The following is a 19,569-nucleotide window of genomic DNA, read 5'->3' as shown; positions in this document are numbered from 1 at the left end:
TTTATCATAAGGCATATCCATCTGCACAATCTTTTACGGATTTATGATGGTTAATGGAAGATATCCTTTTTTTTTGTTTTTTCTTGGTTATAAATCAGCTGAGTTCTTCTGAAGGCAAGGGAAAATACTTATGCAACTGGTGGAATGCTTTCCCCCTTTTAATTTACACGATTTATTTTGAATCTTCTACAGGACTAATATTTAACACCCCCACCCTTTATGTTGGTACCTGTTCACTGTGTGTACTATAATTGCATCTATTTACTGCAGTAGCGATTACCGATGAGCTACGATAAAAAAAGATCACTATAAGAAGCTAGTAACAAAATTTTTAAAAACCCCAAAAAAACTTGCTATTAAGCAACCACAGAAAGGAGGGAATACGCAAACTCCAATTCCGTATTACTTGTTTAAATAAGATACTACTTATTTGATGAGTATAATCTATCATAGTATAAAATTCAATAGAGTGTTGAATCAGCATCTTTAAAAATACACTTAAAAATCAAGCTTAGCGCTGTTGTTGTTTTAATATAAGTTTTATTGTCTTATTATAGTAGTATAATTAGAGTAATTTCATTTGATGCATTTAGTAATACGATTATTATTGTAGGCTATTAAATTTACACCAGAAAATACTAACAACAGGTAACAAAATTCATTTGCAGAAGAAAAATTTCTGAAAGCAACTGAAACTAATATTTTATTGAAATGATGCAGTTTAAGATCAGTAAATATTTAAATTTGATTGTGTTTGCTGTTTTTCCAATGTCTTCTTTCCTGCAACATAAACAAATAATGTATAATTAGTTTCGTTGTGACGTTAGGTTAAATGTCAATTTTATACTTACATAAGTATATCAATTGGGCATAAGCCCTGAAAAAAGAAAAGGACAACATCGCGAAGCAAGCAATAGACTGGACCCCCCCCCCCCACCCCTGGATAAAGAAAAATGACAGTGGAATGTAGAATTTAGGGCTTACGAGGGCTAAAAAAACAGCTTCCGAAACCCACCTGAACTGATGCATGCATCTTCCGTGCGTCAATGTCCGGTTTTCAACATTACGTCATCATAATTCGGCATCGGGGCCTTCTCCCCGCTGTGGTAGAAGGCTCGACGCCCCCCATCTATGAAGACGTCAGCAGCCGTCATGAAACTTGCCGCGTCAGACGCCAGGAATGCGATAGCCTCGGCCACTTCCTGTGGTTGTCCATTTCTGCCCAGCAGCGTTTGTTTAGCGTTTTGGTTCAGGAGCTACATAAGATAAGGGTATAAATAGTGACTTTTTACACAGGTAATAATTGCTTTTACGGAGTGGTTTAGCGGTAGAGAGCTGGAACGCAAACCCGTAAGTCTCGAGTTCGAATCCGGGTTCAAGTCAATAGACCGTCCCTGAGTCCACCCAACTTTGATGGATACCTAACACACGTTAGGGAAAGTAAAGGCGGCTAGGCATAGTGCTGACCACACTATCTCTTCATTGCTGAGGTCACAGAAACAAGTGTACTCTACTTCACTTGCCCCTATAGACCGTCAGGTTTGAAAAGGGATCTTAACTTTACTTTACAATAAATGCTTTTAAAATAACAGTCGCACTTAAAATAAAACAAAAAAGTAAAACAATTAACTATACTTAATAATTAAAAACAAAATTAATATTTAAAGAAATTTGAAGACAAATAGTCAAAACTTTTACACAGTTAATAGTTGCTCCTAAAACAAAACAAAAAAGTAAATAAAAAAAATCAACTATACTGTAACAGTTAAGAAGAAAATCAATTTGAACAAACTTGAAGAAAAATAAACAAAACTTTTACAGCAGTTAATAGAGCAGTTAATAGTTGCTTTTAAATCAAAATAAAAAAGTAAAACAATTAATTATACTCTAATAATTAAAAACAAAATTAATATTTGAAGAAATTTGAAGACAGATAGTCAAAACTTTTTTCACAGTTAATAGTTGCTCTTAACTCAAAATAAAAAAAGTAAAACAATTAATTATACTTTAACAATTAAGAAAATAAAAAACTAATATTTGAAGAAACTTGAAGAGAAATGAACAATTTTTTTTGTTCCTATCGCTTCGTCCGGAAATCAACTATAAACAGTAATACAAGAAATACTTCTGCTTATCTACTTAGTAAACTTAAACTTGGTAATTTAGTGGCATTATAATCTGACCTGTGTTTTCATTTCTTCTGATGGACAAAATTTGTCAAAAATTGGCGTCTCAATCACTCCTGGTCTGCATTTAAAAAAACAAAACAACAAAAAGTATAAAATTAATTTTAACTTTTATAATTTTTAATTGAACTCTACTTCATCTGCCCATGAATCACCGAATCCGAGTGGGTGACTATTGTAAAAATAGTTTATTTTAAACTATAAGTCATCTGGATAATAATACTTTGGGAAATTCTCTGTAACATTTTCCACTTTGGCGTATTGTGTGTGGGTTATGGGTTTCACTGTGGTGAAGTAAATGTTTCTAACGTCGACAAAAATAAAATAGAATTCATGTTTTCAAATGTTGAAAATGTTGTGAAAAGTTGACATGATCAACGCATTGGCCCCTTTATGGGGTCATCCATTTATGACGCCCCCCCCCCCCCCGTCCACAAAAATGCACTTTTTTCCTTATAAAAGTCCATATGCGTCCACAAAAGTCAGTTTTTTTCGGGACCCCCCCCCCCCCCCCCGCGTGTGGACGTCATAAATGGATGACCCCTATCTACATAGACCACCGTGGGCACAGAAACAGGTAAACTCTACACCACCTGCGTGCTGCTAGCTAGCGAATGGAAGTTTGTTTAACTGTTGCATAGCTAGTCACTTAAGCATGTACATACGTGACTGTGTTGACGCGGATGCCAATTTCATGGAACTCTGTGAGATGCAAATATAAAATAAAATACAAATTTTATTTTAATTACAAACATTTGTTTTTGTTTGTGGGTTTGTTTTTTTTTTTTTTTTTTTTTTTTTTTTTTTTTTTTTTTGAGCTACAGCAGCAATTATTACATTTTTTAACAAATTATTCTCAAATTAATTCAAGTAAATAACCATAATAACACGCTCACTGTTGCATTGGGATAAATAACAATTATGAAGTTAATTCCGGAATTTAAGAGTCTAACATAAACTCAACTAGATAAACGTACATTCTCGCATTTTCCACTTCTTCTCCATCACACGCAATATCAGCACCACCCACACACACACACACACACATACAACTTTATATAGCTACTTTGTGAAGTAAAAGTGAGCAGTGTTAAAATATGTGTACACTAAATAAAAAAAACATTAAACACCTTATAGTAGTAATCTTTCAATTCACCAAAACAAACTTGTTTTTTTTTAATAAAAGTTTTGTTCGCACATAAGATCTGTTACATAGTTTTTGCGACCAAAATTGAGAGAGTGATCACTAGTATTTAATCTCTTTATCTCCAATGTTAGTATTGAACTTCATATTTTTAAATAAAATGTTATTGACTAAGCTAATGTGTAATCAGATTTGTAAAAAAAAATTATATTCTTGCATTGTCACTGCAGACGAACGTATCAGAAAATTGGTTCATTAGAAGTGCTTCAAGATTTAAAAGCCAACTTTGCCAAATCCAACCTATATATATATATATATATATATATATATATATATATATATATATATATATATATATATATATATATATATATATATATATATATATATATATATATATATATATATATATATAATCAAAGTTATGCACTTAATAGAACCCTTATACAAAGCCGGCTCACCCAAAGAGGCGGCTTTCATGAAATATTCCATCCCAACCTTGGCAGTGGCGTATGCAAACATGCCTGGGCTCTGTGGAGATAAGTTAAACGGTACCCGTAAATAGTGGCACGTTGCAGTAGTATATACACGTTTTTTTTTTTTTTTTTGGTGGGAGTCAGTTGAACTTACTCTACTATGGTGTTCAAGTTGTGGTATGGTGTAATGGTTTGTCACGTGATTTTCTAGGATTATGGGGTGGCGCGTAATAATATAGAGCAGTAGTGTTTTGTGTGGTCACGTGATGATATAGGTCTGTGATATGTCACCTCACTTTGTGGAACTATGGTGTGTAACCTCACGTTGTAGAACTATGTGTATCACCTCACTTTGTAGAACTATATAGTATCACCTCACTTTGTAGAACTATGTTGTATCATCTAACTTTGTAGAACTATGTTGTATCACTTCACTTTGTAGAACTATGTTGTATCACATCAATTTGTAGAACAATGGTGTATCACCTAACTTTGTAGAACAATGGTGTATCACCTAACTTTGTAGAACAATGGTGTATCACTTCACTTTGTAGAGCAATGGTGTATCACCTCACTTTGTAGAACTATGTTGTATCATCTAACTTTGTAGAACTATGTTGTATCATCTCACTTTGTAGAACTATATTGTATCACCTCACTTTGTAGAACTATGTTGTATCATCTAACTTTGTAGAACTATGTTGTATCACTTCACTTTGTAGAACTATGTTGTATCACATCAATTTGTAGAACAATGGTGTATCACCTAACTTTGTAGAACAATGGTGTATCACCTAACTTTGTAGAACAATGGTGTATCACTTCACTTTGTAGAGCAATGGTGTATCACCTCACTTTGTAGAACTATGTTGTATCATCTAACTTTGTAGAACTATGTTGTATCATCTCACTTTGTAGAACTATATTGTATCACATCAATTTGTAGAACTATGTTGTATCACCTAACTTTGTAGAACTATGTTGTATCACATCACTTTGTAGAACTATGTTGTATCACCTAACTTTGTAGAACTATGTTGTATCACATCACTTTGTAGAACTATGTTGTATCACCTAACTTTGTAGAACTATATTGTATCACCTCACTTTGTAGAACTATGTTGTATCATCTCACTTTGTAGAACTATGTTGTATCACCTAACTTTGTAGAACTATATTATATCACCTCACTTTGTAGAACTATGTTGTATCATCTCACTTTGTAGAACTATGTTGTATACCCTCACTTTGTAGAACTATGTTGTATCACCTAACTTTGTAGAACTATGTTGTATCATCTAACTTTGTAGAACTATGTTGTATCATCTCACTTTGTAGAACTATGGTGTATCACCTCACTTTGTAGAACTATGTTGTATCATCTAACTTTGTAGAACTATGTTGTATCACCTAACTTTGTAGAACTATGTTGTATCACCTAACTTTGTAGAACTATGTTGTATCATCTAACTTTGTAGAACTATGTTGTATCATCTAACTTTGTAGAACTATGTTGTATCATCTAACTTTGTAGAACTATGTTGTATCATCTAACTTTGTAGAACTATGTTGTATCACATCACTTTGTAGAACTATGTTGTATCACCTAACTTTGTAGAACTATATTGTATCACCTCACTTTGTAGAACTATGTTGTATCATCTCACTTTGTAGAACTATGGTGTATCAAAAGATGTTATGGGGTGTCATGAGATAATATGAAGCTAATTGGTATGACGAGAAAGTAATGGGTAATGAGATGTTATGGGGTTTGGAGTGTTATAATGAAGTATGGGGGTGCATTATACAGTGTAGTAATTAACACAACATAAGATGGCGCCACCTACCGGTGCTACAGTTAGGCCGGAACTCACGTTGACAATATTCCCTGGAGGAAAAAAACAGTGAACCATTAGTTCGTGTTCGTTGAACACTCATCACAATTCAACACACACCACTGATTCTGTATTATACTTCATACACCAGGTACACTAATGCACATATACAATCCTTCCGGCATCGATCATAACACATAAAACGTTTGGAAATAATGTATACAGTATTCTTCTAACGATACCGCTTTAAGCTTAATGAGTTATGCCCCACCTTAGCTAGATATTCAATAAAATAAAATAAGTATTTTAAAAAAATAAAACTTTATGAACACTCTCAACACACAGAAAATTAACAGTTGGTAGGTAAATTGTCTAAAAAAACACCTACACTTTTTTTTCTTTAATACTTAAAAAGCACCAAACACAATTTCTTTCATTAAACGTAATTCATTAACTAAATAACAGAAAATCACAATGCGTGTTTCGGTAATTTGACCACAGAAAATCACCGTTATTTCGGTAGCTAGACCACATAAAATCACAACCTTGTGTTTCGGTTATTAGACTACGGGAATACAACACGTCTTTTGGTATTTAGACCATAGAAAAATCACAATTCGTGTTTCGGTAATTAGACCACAGAAATTCACAATTCGTGTTTCGGTATTTGGACCATGTTTTCACCTTTCACAATTCGTGTTTCGGTATTTGGACCATGTTTTCACCTTTCACAATTCGTGTTTCGGTATTTGGACCATGTTTTCACCTTTCACAATTCGTGTTTCGGTATTTGGACCATGTTTTCACCTTTCACAATTCGTGTTTCGGTATTTGGACCATGTTTTCACCTTTCGACTGGATCAAGTGAGGCAGAGCTGCCTGACACAGGAACACGGGCGCCTTAAGAAGGGCGTTGAGGCAGTGGTCGAAGGCTTCCTCCGTCAGGTCCTTGATGAAGGAGAAATGTCCGAACCCCGCATTGTTGACCAGAATGTCCAGACGTCCAAACTTTTCAACCGTCGCGTCCACCAGTTTTTGTCTGACCGCTGCCTCGGTGATGTCCCCTGCCACTATCAGGGTCTGTGGAGAAACCACACAACTATCAGGGTCTGTGGAGAAACCACACAACTATCAGGGTCTGTGGAGAAACCACACAACTATCAGGGTCTGTGAAGAAGCCACACAACTATCAGAGTCTGTGGAGAAACCACACAACTATCAGGGTCTGTGGAGAAACCACACAACTATCAGGGTCTGTGGAGAAACCACACAACTATCAGGGTCTCTGGAGAAACCACACGACTATCAGGGTCTGTGGAGAAACCACACAACTATCAGGGTCTGTGGAGAAACCACACAACTACAAGAAACCACACAACTACAAGAAACCACACAACTATCAGGGTCTGTGGAGAAACCACACGACTACAAGAAACCACATAACTACAAGAAACCACACAACTATCAGGGTCTTGTGGAGAAACCACACAACTATCAGGGTCTTGTGGAGAAACCACACAACTATCAGGGTCTGTGGAGAAACCACACAACTATTAGGGTCTCTGGAGAAACCACACAACTATCAGGGTCTGTGGAGAAACCACACAACTATCAGGGTCTCTGGAGAAACCACACAACTATCAGGGTCTGTGGAGAAACCACACAACTATCAGGGTCTCTGGAGAAACCACACAACTATCAGGGTCTGATATGGGGCTTGTTAACTAATGGTTAGTGGTTTATTAACATAGCCAACCACCATCAACCCCATCCCCAATTTCAAAATACATATTAAGCACACACCCATCAATTTCCACCTACCCATCCGTTTCCTTTCACAGTCAATATCTGTAAGCCAATACCTAACCCTATTCATATCCATATCCTTTACCCCTAACCCTTCTCCTACCCCTAATCATATCCCTATATCTAACCCTAACACTAGCTATATTACTTTCACTATCCCAAACCTAATCTCCCGTCTCCTCATATTAATGCAGAGTTTCTTCCAGGGGGGGGGGGTCGAAGTCGTCCCCCCCCCCCGGAAAAATTCTGCTGCCCTCCTCCCCCCCCCCCCCAAACGAAATGAAACTTATATAATTTATATATTAAATATATACTTTTAACAGTGTCCGCCCCCCCCCCCCCCCGAAGAAAGTCTACCGCCCCCCCCCCCCCCTAAAAATTTCAAGTGCCCAAGGAGAAAAATGTCTGGAAGAAACACTGTATTAATGTATGATCTATTAGGTATTCCCTTAACACAAATATAGTTGTCGTCGTTTCACTGCATATGTACGTAATTCATATTTTTAATATTTTTAAAGTGTCGAGTGTATTTATTACTTTTCATTTAATTAATTAACTTAATAATCACCTTGTCCGGCTGGTTAATTCTCCGTTCAACGTCTGCCAGTTTTTTCTCGTCCCGTCCATGGAGGGTAACTCTTGCACCACGCTTGGCAAACAATAACGCAGTTTCTTCCCCTATACCAGAGCTGCTACCTGTAGATATAGGCAGGGGAGGTAATAAAGATGTTGACGAACTAAAATAAAAAAGGTATTCATAGTTTTATCCAGTGTAACCTAGGCATTGAAGTATGTTATTGACCATAGTTAAGTTGAAATATTAGAAACATTTGCCCACGGGCAGATGAGGCTCGATAGCTGAATACAGCAACCTATCTAGGAGAGAAAACTCCAAAATAAAAATGAAATGCAGACTGAAATATGTATTACAATAAAACAAAATGAAGGAGAATAAGAACGACACAAGTACAATGTCGACTGAAGATGGAACATGTTAGTCGATAATCGATATTAAAGAATTGACTAAGACTTTGTAAATAAGCGAACCAAACTTAAGGGTCATCCATAAATGACGTTACGCTTTTTTTGACGATTTTTAACTCCCCCCCTCCCCTCCGTCACACATCGTCACAGAAAGCCAGACCCCCCTAAAATGACGAAACACCTCATCCTACAACCCCCCCCCCCCCTCCCCCTTCTAAAATTGCAGTTGAATTTTTTAAAAAATACGATATTTTTCCAAAATCATGTTTAAACTCTTTTGTCAAAATAGAGTATTTTAATCAATTCTTATTACAATTTATTAAAACAGTTTTCTAAAACGCGAAATAACAGTTAAAATTCTTTTTCAACATTGCCTCTTTATAATGCAAAAGTGTGACGTCACACCATCTGAACACCCCCCCCCCTCCTCCGTCTCATTACACGCGTCACAAAATTACAGACCCCCTCCCACTTACGAGTGTGACGTAATTCATGGACGACCCCTTAACAGTTTAATCTTCTATAATATAATTTCGACTTTAAACACTAGAATTTTCTAAATTTCCTTTGGAAAAACAGGTCATTCCAGAAGTCAAATTGTTGTGTCTATAAGTGATCATATGATTGCATAAATCTGCTCTAAAAAAAAGTACAAAGCATGTACCCAAACATAACGCTGATAAATGTTACGAATAAAAGTAGAACTGAAGAAAATTTCAAATGTTACGAATAAAAGTAGAACCGAAGAAAACTTCTTCAACATGGTGTATTTTTAGTATTATAAAAACGTTTTAAAACCAAAATAACTTTATATTGGCCTTCATGTTTTCGTAACACAATTTTGCGTCACACCCGTCTTTCAATGCCAAGTGTGCAGTCATCCAAAGCACTCTGCAAATAAATCGTATTATACTATACCTAGCATTACTCAACCGAAACCAAAGACGCGGTTTTTTTTTCTTTTAACCCTTTATTTACGGAATTATGTTCTGAATGAAATTTCTTCTTAAACAACTTGTTGTCATATTGCTTTTGGCACATTTAAAGCATATGTCGAAGGAAATTTCGTTTCATAAATTTTTAATGGCCCAAACAGATATTGGTACTTATAAGTACCGTCAGGAATGTAGGATATTTTTTCCAAAAATTTTTTTTTCCAAAACAGTAACAAACGATACAATTTATTGACTAATAACATGGCAATCATTATAACCGTAATTTTTTTGTAATTTTCACACATAAATACAGCACAAAAGTATATTTTGAGTACGATTTTTATTGGATTTTCTATCGGAATACATCTTAGACCTCAAATACAGCAAAAGTTGCCGACATGTCATGCTCCCTCATTCCTCATTCCTGAGACATTCTTGTCTGTCGTCTTTCTGGTGTGGCAACAGTTGCCGGACTGAACATGCTTTTGATGGAGGCTTCCAATAGCCATTACAATGAGCCGCATAAACAAACAAAAGCCTAGTCATTCAGTACACAACTACTAGTAATACTAGTATAATTGTAGCCTACTAGAATGTTATGACAAGTCTACACTACAGTGTAAAGTTCATAAATAGAAGTGAGCTCAATGTGGTTAGGATAGCCGAAGTGGCCTACTGTTTCCTGGTTACGGATTAAAATTTACCATAGAGATCTATAGGCCTACTATATGCAGAAGTATCGACCATTACTAGTCTACAGATATACATTACGTAAATACTAGTTATTGTATGCAAGACAGTTTATTGCAGTAAATATAACTAACAAATTAAATCTTACTACTAGAAATAGGCTTTGGTATACAAATGAAGTACACTAAACCTAGTAAACGAGCCCTCAACTGCTACCTTTATTCTTCTTATTCTTTTACTACTAGAAATCAACATGTAATTACATTATTTCTTATGTAAACCATATGCTAACTTTCTTATAAATGTGTAAATATCATTTTTTGAGTACATTTCGATAATTAATTATCAAAATAATATTTATGTCACTCCACATCAAAAATCTACCATTTCCTAAAAATCCTAAAAAAATGTCCGTGTGCCCTGACGGTACTTATAAGTCCACTTGTAAACATCGATCTAATACAAAGACAATTTGATTAAAATTGTATAACTAGAAGTTAAACACGTTTGCCTGACTATTTGAGATGCCAATAAAAAATATTTGGGGATGAAAACTTCAAGAATAAGGTAAAACAAAAGGAAATCAGGAACGTGTGTGAGAACGTTACAGAGCAATTGTAAACTACCGATACAGCAAGAGATTGAAATTGGCGCCATACCAAAAATTTTCAAAGTACATCGATCCCTCTAACTACTGGCTACTCAGGGGAGATAATACTATTAATTACATCAATAATTTTTAAAATTCGTATTAAATTAAAAATTATACAGGCACTTAATTAAAGTGGTACTTATAAGTACCGTCAGTAGATAAAGGGTTAATGAACTATGTCTACTCTGTAGAGCACTATGGCTCTTAACTGCAATACAAACATTTAACAAGTCTAAAAAAATATTTGTATGTTGTGTTGATGAACTAAATTTACCCGATATATTCGTGTTGATGAACTAAACTTACCCCATATATTCATGTTAGTGAACTATGGTTACCCATTAAATTCGTGTTGGTGAACTAAAATTACCCGATATATTCGTGCTAATGAATAAATTTACCCGATATATTCGTGCTGATGAACTAAACTTACCCGATATATTCATGTTAGTGAACTATGGTTACCCATTAAATTCGTGTTGGTAAACTAAAATTACCCGATATATTCGTGTTAATGAATAAATTTACCCGATATATTCGTCTTGATGAATAAATTTACCAGATATATTCGTGTTGGTAAGTTGGTAAACTAAATTTACCCGATATATTCCTGTTGGTGAACTAAATTTATCCGATATATTCGTGTTGGTTGAACTTAGTTTATCAGATATATTCGATGAACTAAGGTTACCAGATAAATTCGTGAAGAGGAACTAAAGTTACCCGATACATAAAAAAAAAACTCTAACGCGTGATATAATGCTAAGGTTTCAAAGAAACCAGCGATCGAGACGTTTTTTTTTTCCATTAAATTATAGCTATAGTCTTGATTGTTTTAGTCTTAAAACTTAGGTCTTAGAAATAAATGATCAATGCAAAGCCCTAATTGATTTAAGGTATTGATCTTCTTTGTTGAAGATCGATATACCACTGCATTTCGGTATTTTACTAACAGGTTGAAGTTTTTATTGCAGTTTGATTGGTACTTAATAGAAATAAACGGGACGGGGGGGGGGGGGGGTATAGTGAAGAACAAACGCTTGAAAAATATAGGAGGCAATGACAAAAAAATCAATTATGAATTCACCAAAATGAAGAAAAGAGTTTGGGGAGGGTAAAGAGCGGAGAGACAAAACGATAATCACATTTGTTTTTATATTTATGAATGGTAGAATTCGCACACGAAATTAATTACGTCTAACACTTTTTTTTTCTACGAAAACTACTTATTCAAAGGCAGTGGCGTAGCGAGGTCGGGTGTCACCCGGTGCGGCACTTAATGGTGTCACCCCCCAGAGGCGTAGCAACCCTTTCCGGGGAAAAACTTTCAAGTTTTCGATTTGCACCCCCCCCTCAAACTTTCGATTTGCACCCTCCCCCCCCCCCCTCAAGTTTTCGATTTGCACCCCCCCCCTCAACTTTCGATTTGCACCCCCCTCAAGTTTTTCTCTATATATTTTGCTATTTTTTGCCTTGGTGTCACCCCCCTAAATGGTGTCACCCGGTGCGGTCCGCACACCCCGCCCCCCCCCCCCTCGCTACGCCCCTGTTCAAAGGGCACATTCGAATGTACGCAATAAACCTTTTCAAAGAGTATCAAGGTGTCTTTCATTAACGACGTCTAGGCATGAGGGGGGGGGGGGAGTCGGACTATTCTAATGTGAAACGAGGGGGAGGTATACATAACATTTTTTTTTATAGAAGATCCTTAAATGTGCCACTATTCTTTCGAATTGATCTAAGCCTAGCAACCATTTCGACATCAGTTAACGGCAGATGCTCAAAAGAAAAAGTCGAATAAGATTTTTCAACTTTATTGTTCATTATTTTTAAACGTGTGAACCATTTACAATAAGTAAACAAATGCTAGTGAAAGGACATTTTCTTATTAAAATAGTCAAATACAAAATGGTCAAGATGAAAGATGGCTATGGCTAGGGACACAAAATTAAATATCCTCGATTAATAATATTTTTAACCACATTGGTAGATTCTTGAAGGTTGATTGTTATAATCCAAAACGGTATTTAAAAATGTATGCTAAGTACGTTATCCATAATTATGTATCAGTCCTCATAAGCTGTGTCTCTTTCAGGCATTCCTTTAGGATGGCATACCCCTCTCCTCTCCGAAACACGTCTAACCCCCCCCCCCTTCCTGAACGAAATAGAATTTATATATAAAATCTATACTTTTTCTAGTGTCCGCCCCTTCACCCCCACCACCACCCCCCCCCCCCCCCACCTCGCGGAGAAAAAAGTCTGAAAAAAAAACTGCCGATGATGAAAACTGTAATCCCTAGCAAACAAGGAAGCAAAGTAAAATAATTGTGTATATATTACGTTTCTAAGGCTCATAAAAAACATGGGCACATATCAGAAGGAAGCACTGAACTGTATGCACCAAACGTATGTGCAACAGAGTGAGGTTTATATTTAACCTTGTATTGCGGCACGACCTACGATTCAAACGTGAATTTCACATTGAGAAACAAAGGTGCGGTAGATATTGTTCTACAAGGGGTAGGGGATTGGAGGAGGGAGGGAGCATGAAGGGCAGTGAATACTTAAAGTATATACTTTCTTTATAAATGTACATTTTTTTTTCTATTTTGTCCGCTGGGGGACGGGATGGTATCCATGCTACAGGTTGGCACTGACAACCTCCCCCCTCTCCCCCATTCCCCACTCCAAGAATTCAGTTTCTGAAATTCATTCAAGCGTGACGGTCTATGTTGCATTCCTGTGTGGGTTAGAAGCTTCACGCACCAAGTATTCTTCTAGCTGACCTAATTGAAATATGATACCTCGGTACGACCAGGTTAGTCAATAGATGTTACAAGACTATGTGATAAGTACTATCACAATCTTAAGCAAGAGGAGACGAATAATATAATAGTTTCTTCAGATACAAACACTTCTACAGTATATTGAATAAAAAATGATTTTTAAGGCACATATTTAAAAGTATAAGACAAACATCTATTTTATTCAATCTTGACAACTTACCAATTAAATTTTCCAACTGGTCAACTATTGACCACATCCTAGTCACTCATCTAGTCAACTATTGACCACACACCGAGCCACTCATCTAGTCAAATATTGACCACACCTAGCAACTTATCTAGTCAACTATTGACCACACACCTAGCCATTCATCTGGTCAACTATTGACCACACACCTAGCCACTCATCTGGTCAACTATTGACCACACATCAAGCCAATCATCTAGTCAACTATTTACCACATACCTAGCCACTCATCTAGTCAACAATTGATCACACACCTAGCCACTCATCTAGTCAACTATTGACCACACACCGAGCCACTCATCTGGTCAACTATTGACCACACACCTAGCCACTCATCTGGTCAACTATTGACCACACACCTAGCCACTCAACTGGTCAACTATTGACCACACACCTAGCCACTCATCTGGTCAACTATAAACCACACTGCTAGCAACTCATCTAGTCAACAATTGACCACACACCTAGCCACTCATCTAGTCAACTATTGACCACACACCAAGCCACTCATCTGGTCAACTATAGACCACACACCTAGCCACTCATCTAGTCAACTACTGACCACACACCAAGCCACTCATCTGGTCAACTATTGACCACACACCGAGCCACTCATCTGGTCAACTATTGACCACACACCTAGCCACTCATCTGGTCAACTATTTACCACACACCTAGCCACTCATCTGGTCAACTATTGACCACACACCGAGCCACTCATCTGGTCAACAATTGACCACACACCTAGCCACTCATCTAGTCAACTATTGACCACACACCAAGCCACTCATCTGGTCAACTATTGACCACACACCTAGCCACTCATCTAGTCAACTACTGACCACACACCAAGCCACTCATCTGGTCAACTATTGACCACACACCGAGCCACTCATCTGGTCAACTATTGACCACACACCTAGCCACTCATCTGGTCAACTATTTACCACACACCTAGCCACTCATCTGGTCAACTATTGACCACACACCGAGCCACTCATCTGGTCAACTATTGACCACACACCGAGCCATTCATCTGGTCAACTATTGACCACACACCTAGCCACTCATCTGGTCAACTATTGACCACACACCTAGCCACTCATCTGGTCAACTATTGACCACACACCTAGCTACTCATTAAGTCAACTATTGACTACACATCTAGCCACTGGTCAACTATTGACCACACACCTAGCCACTCATCTAGTCAATTATTGACCACACATCTAGCCACTTATCTGGTCAACTATTGACCACACACATAGCCCCTTATCTAGTCAACAACTGACTACCCACCACATCTAGACCTTCGGCCACTTACCTGTAATAATAGCCACATGTCCATCAAGCCTGAGTCAACAATTGATCACACACCTAGCCACTCATCTGGTCAACTATTGACCACACACCTAGCCACACATCTTGTCAAATAATAACTGCACACCTAGCTACTATTTAGGTCAACTATTGACCACACACCTAGACACTCATCTAGTCAACAATTGACCACACACCACATCTAGACCTTCGACCACTGACCTGTAATAATTGCCACACGTCCATCAAACCTGAGTCAACAACTGACCACACACCTAGCCACTCATCTAGTCAACAATTGACCACCCACCACATCTAGACCTTCGACCACTGACCTGTAATAATTGCCACACGTCCATCAAGCCTGAGTCAACAACTGACCACACACCTAGCCACTCATCTAGTCAACAATTGACCACCCACCACATCTAGACCTTCGACCACTGACCTGTAATAATTGCCACACGTCCATCAAGCCTGAGTCAACAACTGACCACACACCTAGCCACTCATCTAGTCAACAATTGACCACACACCACATCTAGACCTTCGACCACTGACCTGTAATAATTGCCACACGTCCATCAAGCCTGAGTCAACAACTGACCACACACCTAGCCACTCATCTAGTCAACAATTGACCACCCACCACATCTAGACCTTCGACCACTGACCTGTAATAATTGCCACACGTCCATCAAGCCTGAGTCAACAACTGACCACACACCTAGCCACTCATCTAGTCAACAATTGACCACACACCACATCTAGACCTTCGGCCACTGACCTGTAATAATTGCCACACGTCCATCAAGCCTGGGTCAACAGTTGACCAGACACATCTAGACCTTCGGCCACTGACCTGTAATAATTGCCACACGTCCATCAAGCCTGAGTCTCTCCATCGTCTCAAGATACTTGAACCTTGTGTACATCTGTGTACATACATCATTACGTAATGAGAGAGGGGGGCGTGTGTGTATGTGTGTGTGCGGGGGGGGGGGGGGTCATTACTATTCTGAACCTGCGCTGTTTGATGCCGATCGTATGTGATGTGGTTGGTTTATGCTCCAAACATCGGTAAAACACACCATAAACAATATCAAATAGGAGAATTTATTTTCAAGGCTTCATGCTTGGACTTTTTTGCAGGTTATACTCCAGTAAATGTGAATTAAAATAAATTAAGCGCTGTAGGTATAGATGCGCCAATGGTTACAAGGTAAAAAATAATTAATTAACATATTAAAACCATAAAATCATAATTATACTTACCAAAGCACAAAGTGTACTGTGATAAGATACCTAAACGTGTGCGCAACGAAGAAGCTTAAAGCACTATTAACACTTAAGCTACGTAACTCCAATAAAAAACCTAAAATGGGAATACGTTCTGCTTGTGAAAACTACCAGTATACTCTAGTTCAGCGGTTCCCAAACTTTTTCGAGTGGCGACCCCTTTTTATAAAAAGTAAGTTACCTGCGATCCCCATAGTATTGAAAAGTCGAAATTAGTAAGAAATAAGATTTTCTAGTAGACTTTCAATATGAATTATCATTGATAACTGTTTTAATACGATGAGTGAAATTACATGCTATTAACTAGCCTCAACATTCGCGGTTGAGTTTTGTTAACGCCAACCTCATGTCATTCTCAACGATTAATTAATTTCTTAGTTATTGTTTTTTTTTTAAATTGGAGTAGTGTTGAAAATCTTTTCTCGCAAAGATATTATGTAGACACAAAAGGAACTAAAACTCGAAAGGCAATCAATTTCACGTTCGGGTATGAATGGTGCATTCTTCACCAAAATTGTGTGAGCAGTTTTATTTTATTTAACACGGTACGTGACGCCGAATCATTCCGCAGATTTCAGAATTCGTCTTGTAATTCATCGGGAATGCTGCAATAAGGAAAGCAGAGAATGGGTAACGTGTCAATGCAGATTCTTTTTCTTTCAATTCAAGGGAAAATAACGCCACCGTTCGTTTTCAAGAGATTCAAGATGCCCAGAATCCTCTCTTAAATTTTTATTCATCTCACAATCTGATTCATCTACAACACAGCAGAGTTTCTCAAAATTGGCAATATTTCCAAGATTTATTTTTCTTCGCCAGTTTTGCTGCTTTGATAAAAAATGCCCCGCGATTATCACGTAAAAAGCGATAATATTCGTTCATTTTCCATGTAGCTTCGGGTTAAGCTGATGTTGATGTTCGAATATATCTGCTAGGTATGATACTCTCTCCAAAAACTCTTTGTCATTAAATCATATCAAAAGGCCTTGATTCCCTTGCACTTCCAAGAACAACTTGATTTCATCTTTCAATTCAAAAACACGATTCACAACATTTCCTTTTGATAGCCAGCGTACTGTAATGTAGAAAACCAGAACCTTGTCTCTTTTGCACAATTCTTTCAACAGACGGGTGTTTAGGGCCCCAGATTTGAAATAATTTACGACTTTTATTATCAATGGAGTCGGAAGAGTCTTGCTGGCGAAGGCATACCTTTGTATCATGCAGTGGATTCCCCTTGGTGAGGGAGCTACATCTGTTACTTTTTTTCCTAAAAGCCCGATTTTGCCCCAAGCATAGATGGCGCACCATCCGTACAAACACCACAACCGTTTTCCCATTTTAATCCGCCAATTAAAAAAAGTATGTATTTTCTCCATATCTTCACAAAATAGCAACTCTTCTTTGCTATCATGAGTATATTTCACAAACTGCGAACACGAACTCACATCTTAAAAATTTGTTACTTAACATGTCTGCTGCAAGCCGCTGAATAGTATTATTAGCAGAGTTTCTTCCAGGCATCTCTTCAGGGGGCACCTCCCCCCCCCCCCACCCAAAGACAGTCTACCCCCCCCCCCTCCGAACGAAATGGAATTTATATAGAAAATATACACTTTTAACAGTCCCCCCCCCCCCCCCACGGAATTTGAGTCCGCCCCCCCCCCCCCCCCCCGAAAATTTCAAGTGCACCCTCGGAGAAAAAAGTCTGGAAGAAACACTGATTATTGGAATGATCTATTTGTTGCATCTTTACTGCACTGGAATCCCCAGGAATTAATTTCACTATCTTCAACATGCAGGGTTTGATGAGATTTCCTCCTATTGTGTGAGGTTTTTTTTTTTGTTTTTTTTTTTTTGTTTTTTTTGCTTGGCAATTTCTAATGTAACTTCGTATGATGCTTGCACTAATGCTGTGTTTCCTTGGTGAGAACTTTCTGTTCGATCAAGTTTCTTACGTTTGCAACTGCTTCATGCCGACGAAAGAACTCCATATCTTTTTTGGTGTGTTCCGAATGACTTCCGAATGACTCGTCTCAAAATGACACTTTAGTTTTGAAGGTTTCCTAGATTCATGACTGAATAACTTTGCACAGTACGCCTTGTTTCTTCTCTATTCCATTTCCAGTGACGTTATTAAAGCCGAATTTCAGATCTTCATATAAATATTTATGGGTTTTTTTTTTCATTGCAATGGTTTAGTTTACCAGCTGGCGACCTCCCCCCCCCTCCAGAAAGCCCTTCCGTGGGGGTCGCGACCCACAGTTTGGGAACCCATGCTCTAGTTACACAACCCAAAAGAAAGGGGAGATCACTGCTTCACTTAGTACCAAAAGAGAGGAGAGAAAACAATACATAAACAAATTGTGAAGCATTGTTCATAAATTATGTTTAAAAATGAACACACCCTACCTACCCATAACAGTTCCTTCAGATTAAATTTTCGATTTTAGTAGTCTCTTATCTTTTTACTGTTTTCTACTTGCAAAGATACAAGAAATTACTAATAGGTAAGGTTTTAATCAAGAATAAAGGCTGACGGCAGTTTGATGTTTGCTGTTCTAAAGTATTTATATTTGTTTTATTTATTCTAAATTATTTTTAGAGCACAATATTTGTGGGTGGATTTGTAACTATTTTTTGAGTAATTTTTAATGCAACCCAATTCTTTTACTGGTAAATTATTTAGGTCCAATTATAAAAATACACAAACTTATAATTTTCAATCAAAATAGATATTGAGAGATTAGGTTCACAGGTCGCCCCTCTTATGACATAGTTCACCAACAAGAAAGATATTTAATGTGTCATTAAAATTGATTTTTAAAGGTTATTTTTTTAAATTACCAATTATATATTTTTTTTGTTACATACAATAACAAAATGTGTGATAAGAGAATTAAGTAAAAGCAATCACTTGATTAGCCAGATCAAGAGGATGATCTTGTGTTGAGGAATATTTTCTCCTCTGAGAGCATAGTTTCTTTCATTGGTCCCCCTCCTCCCTGCAACGAAATAAAATTTGTAAAGAAAATATATATTTTTTCCAGTACCCCCCCCCCCCCCCCCCCCCAAATTTAGTCCTCCCCCAACCCACTGGAGAAAAAAGTCTGATAGAAACACTGGCTGAGTGCTGCCATTAAGACAATTGGTGTTTAAGATCACAAGAAATTGATGACATTTTAAAGCTAATTAAAAGCCGATTTC

The 19,569-nt window shown here is 37.3% G+C and overlaps 1 protein-coding gene across 1 annotated transcript; it reads right to left on the bottom strand.

Moving 5' to 3' along the window:
• Positions 1 to 1,015: 1,015 nt before the first annotated feature.
• LOC131957285 (3-oxoacyl-[acyl-carrier-protein] reductase FabG-like) lies at positions 1,016 to 16,452 on the bottom strand. The gene is made up of 9 exons (XM_059322008.1): positions 16,339 to 16,452; positions 15,926 to 15,998; positions 8,016 to 8,143; positions 6,490 to 6,721; positions 5,654 to 5,694; positions 3,792 to 3,861; positions 2,852 to 2,888; positions 2,184 to 2,247; positions 1,016 to 1,256 (listed from the first exon to the last, which is right to left on the bottom strand). Exons 2-9 carry the CDS (start codon positions 15,996 to 15,998, stop codon positions 1,044 to 1,046), a joined length of 858 nt encoding a protein of 285 aa, XP_059177991.1. The 5' UTR covers positions 16,339 to 16,452; the 3' UTR covers positions 1,016 to 1,043.
• Positions 16,453 to 19,569: the final 3,117 nt, after the last annotated feature.

This window comes from Physella acuta, unplaced genomic scaffold, assembly GCF_028476545.2.
Source record: "Physella acuta isolate Inbredline_101_S28 unplaced genomic scaffold, ASM2847654v3 ptg001231l, whole genome shotgun sequence".
NCBI classification, from domain to species: domain Eukaryota; kingdom Metazoa; phylum Mollusca; class Gastropoda; family Physidae; genus Physella; species Physella acuta.
The sequence above is the reverse complement of the archived record's forward strand: the minus strand, read 5'-3'. Positions and strand labels throughout refer to the sequence as shown.

Coding starts and splice junctions, on each gene's coding strand:
- LOC131957285 (XM_059322008.1), bottom strand. CDS start 15,998: ATGTACACAAGGTTCAAGTATCTTGAGACGATGGAGAGACTCAGGCTT. Junction 6,722..8,015: donor GAATTAACCAGCCGGACAAG/GTGATTATTAAG, acceptor GTTTCTCCACAG/ACCCTGATAGTGGCAGGGGA. Junction 5,695..6,489: donor TCACTTGATCCAGTCGAAAG/GTGAAAACATGG, acceptor TTTTTCCTCCAG/GGAATATTGTCAACGTGAGT.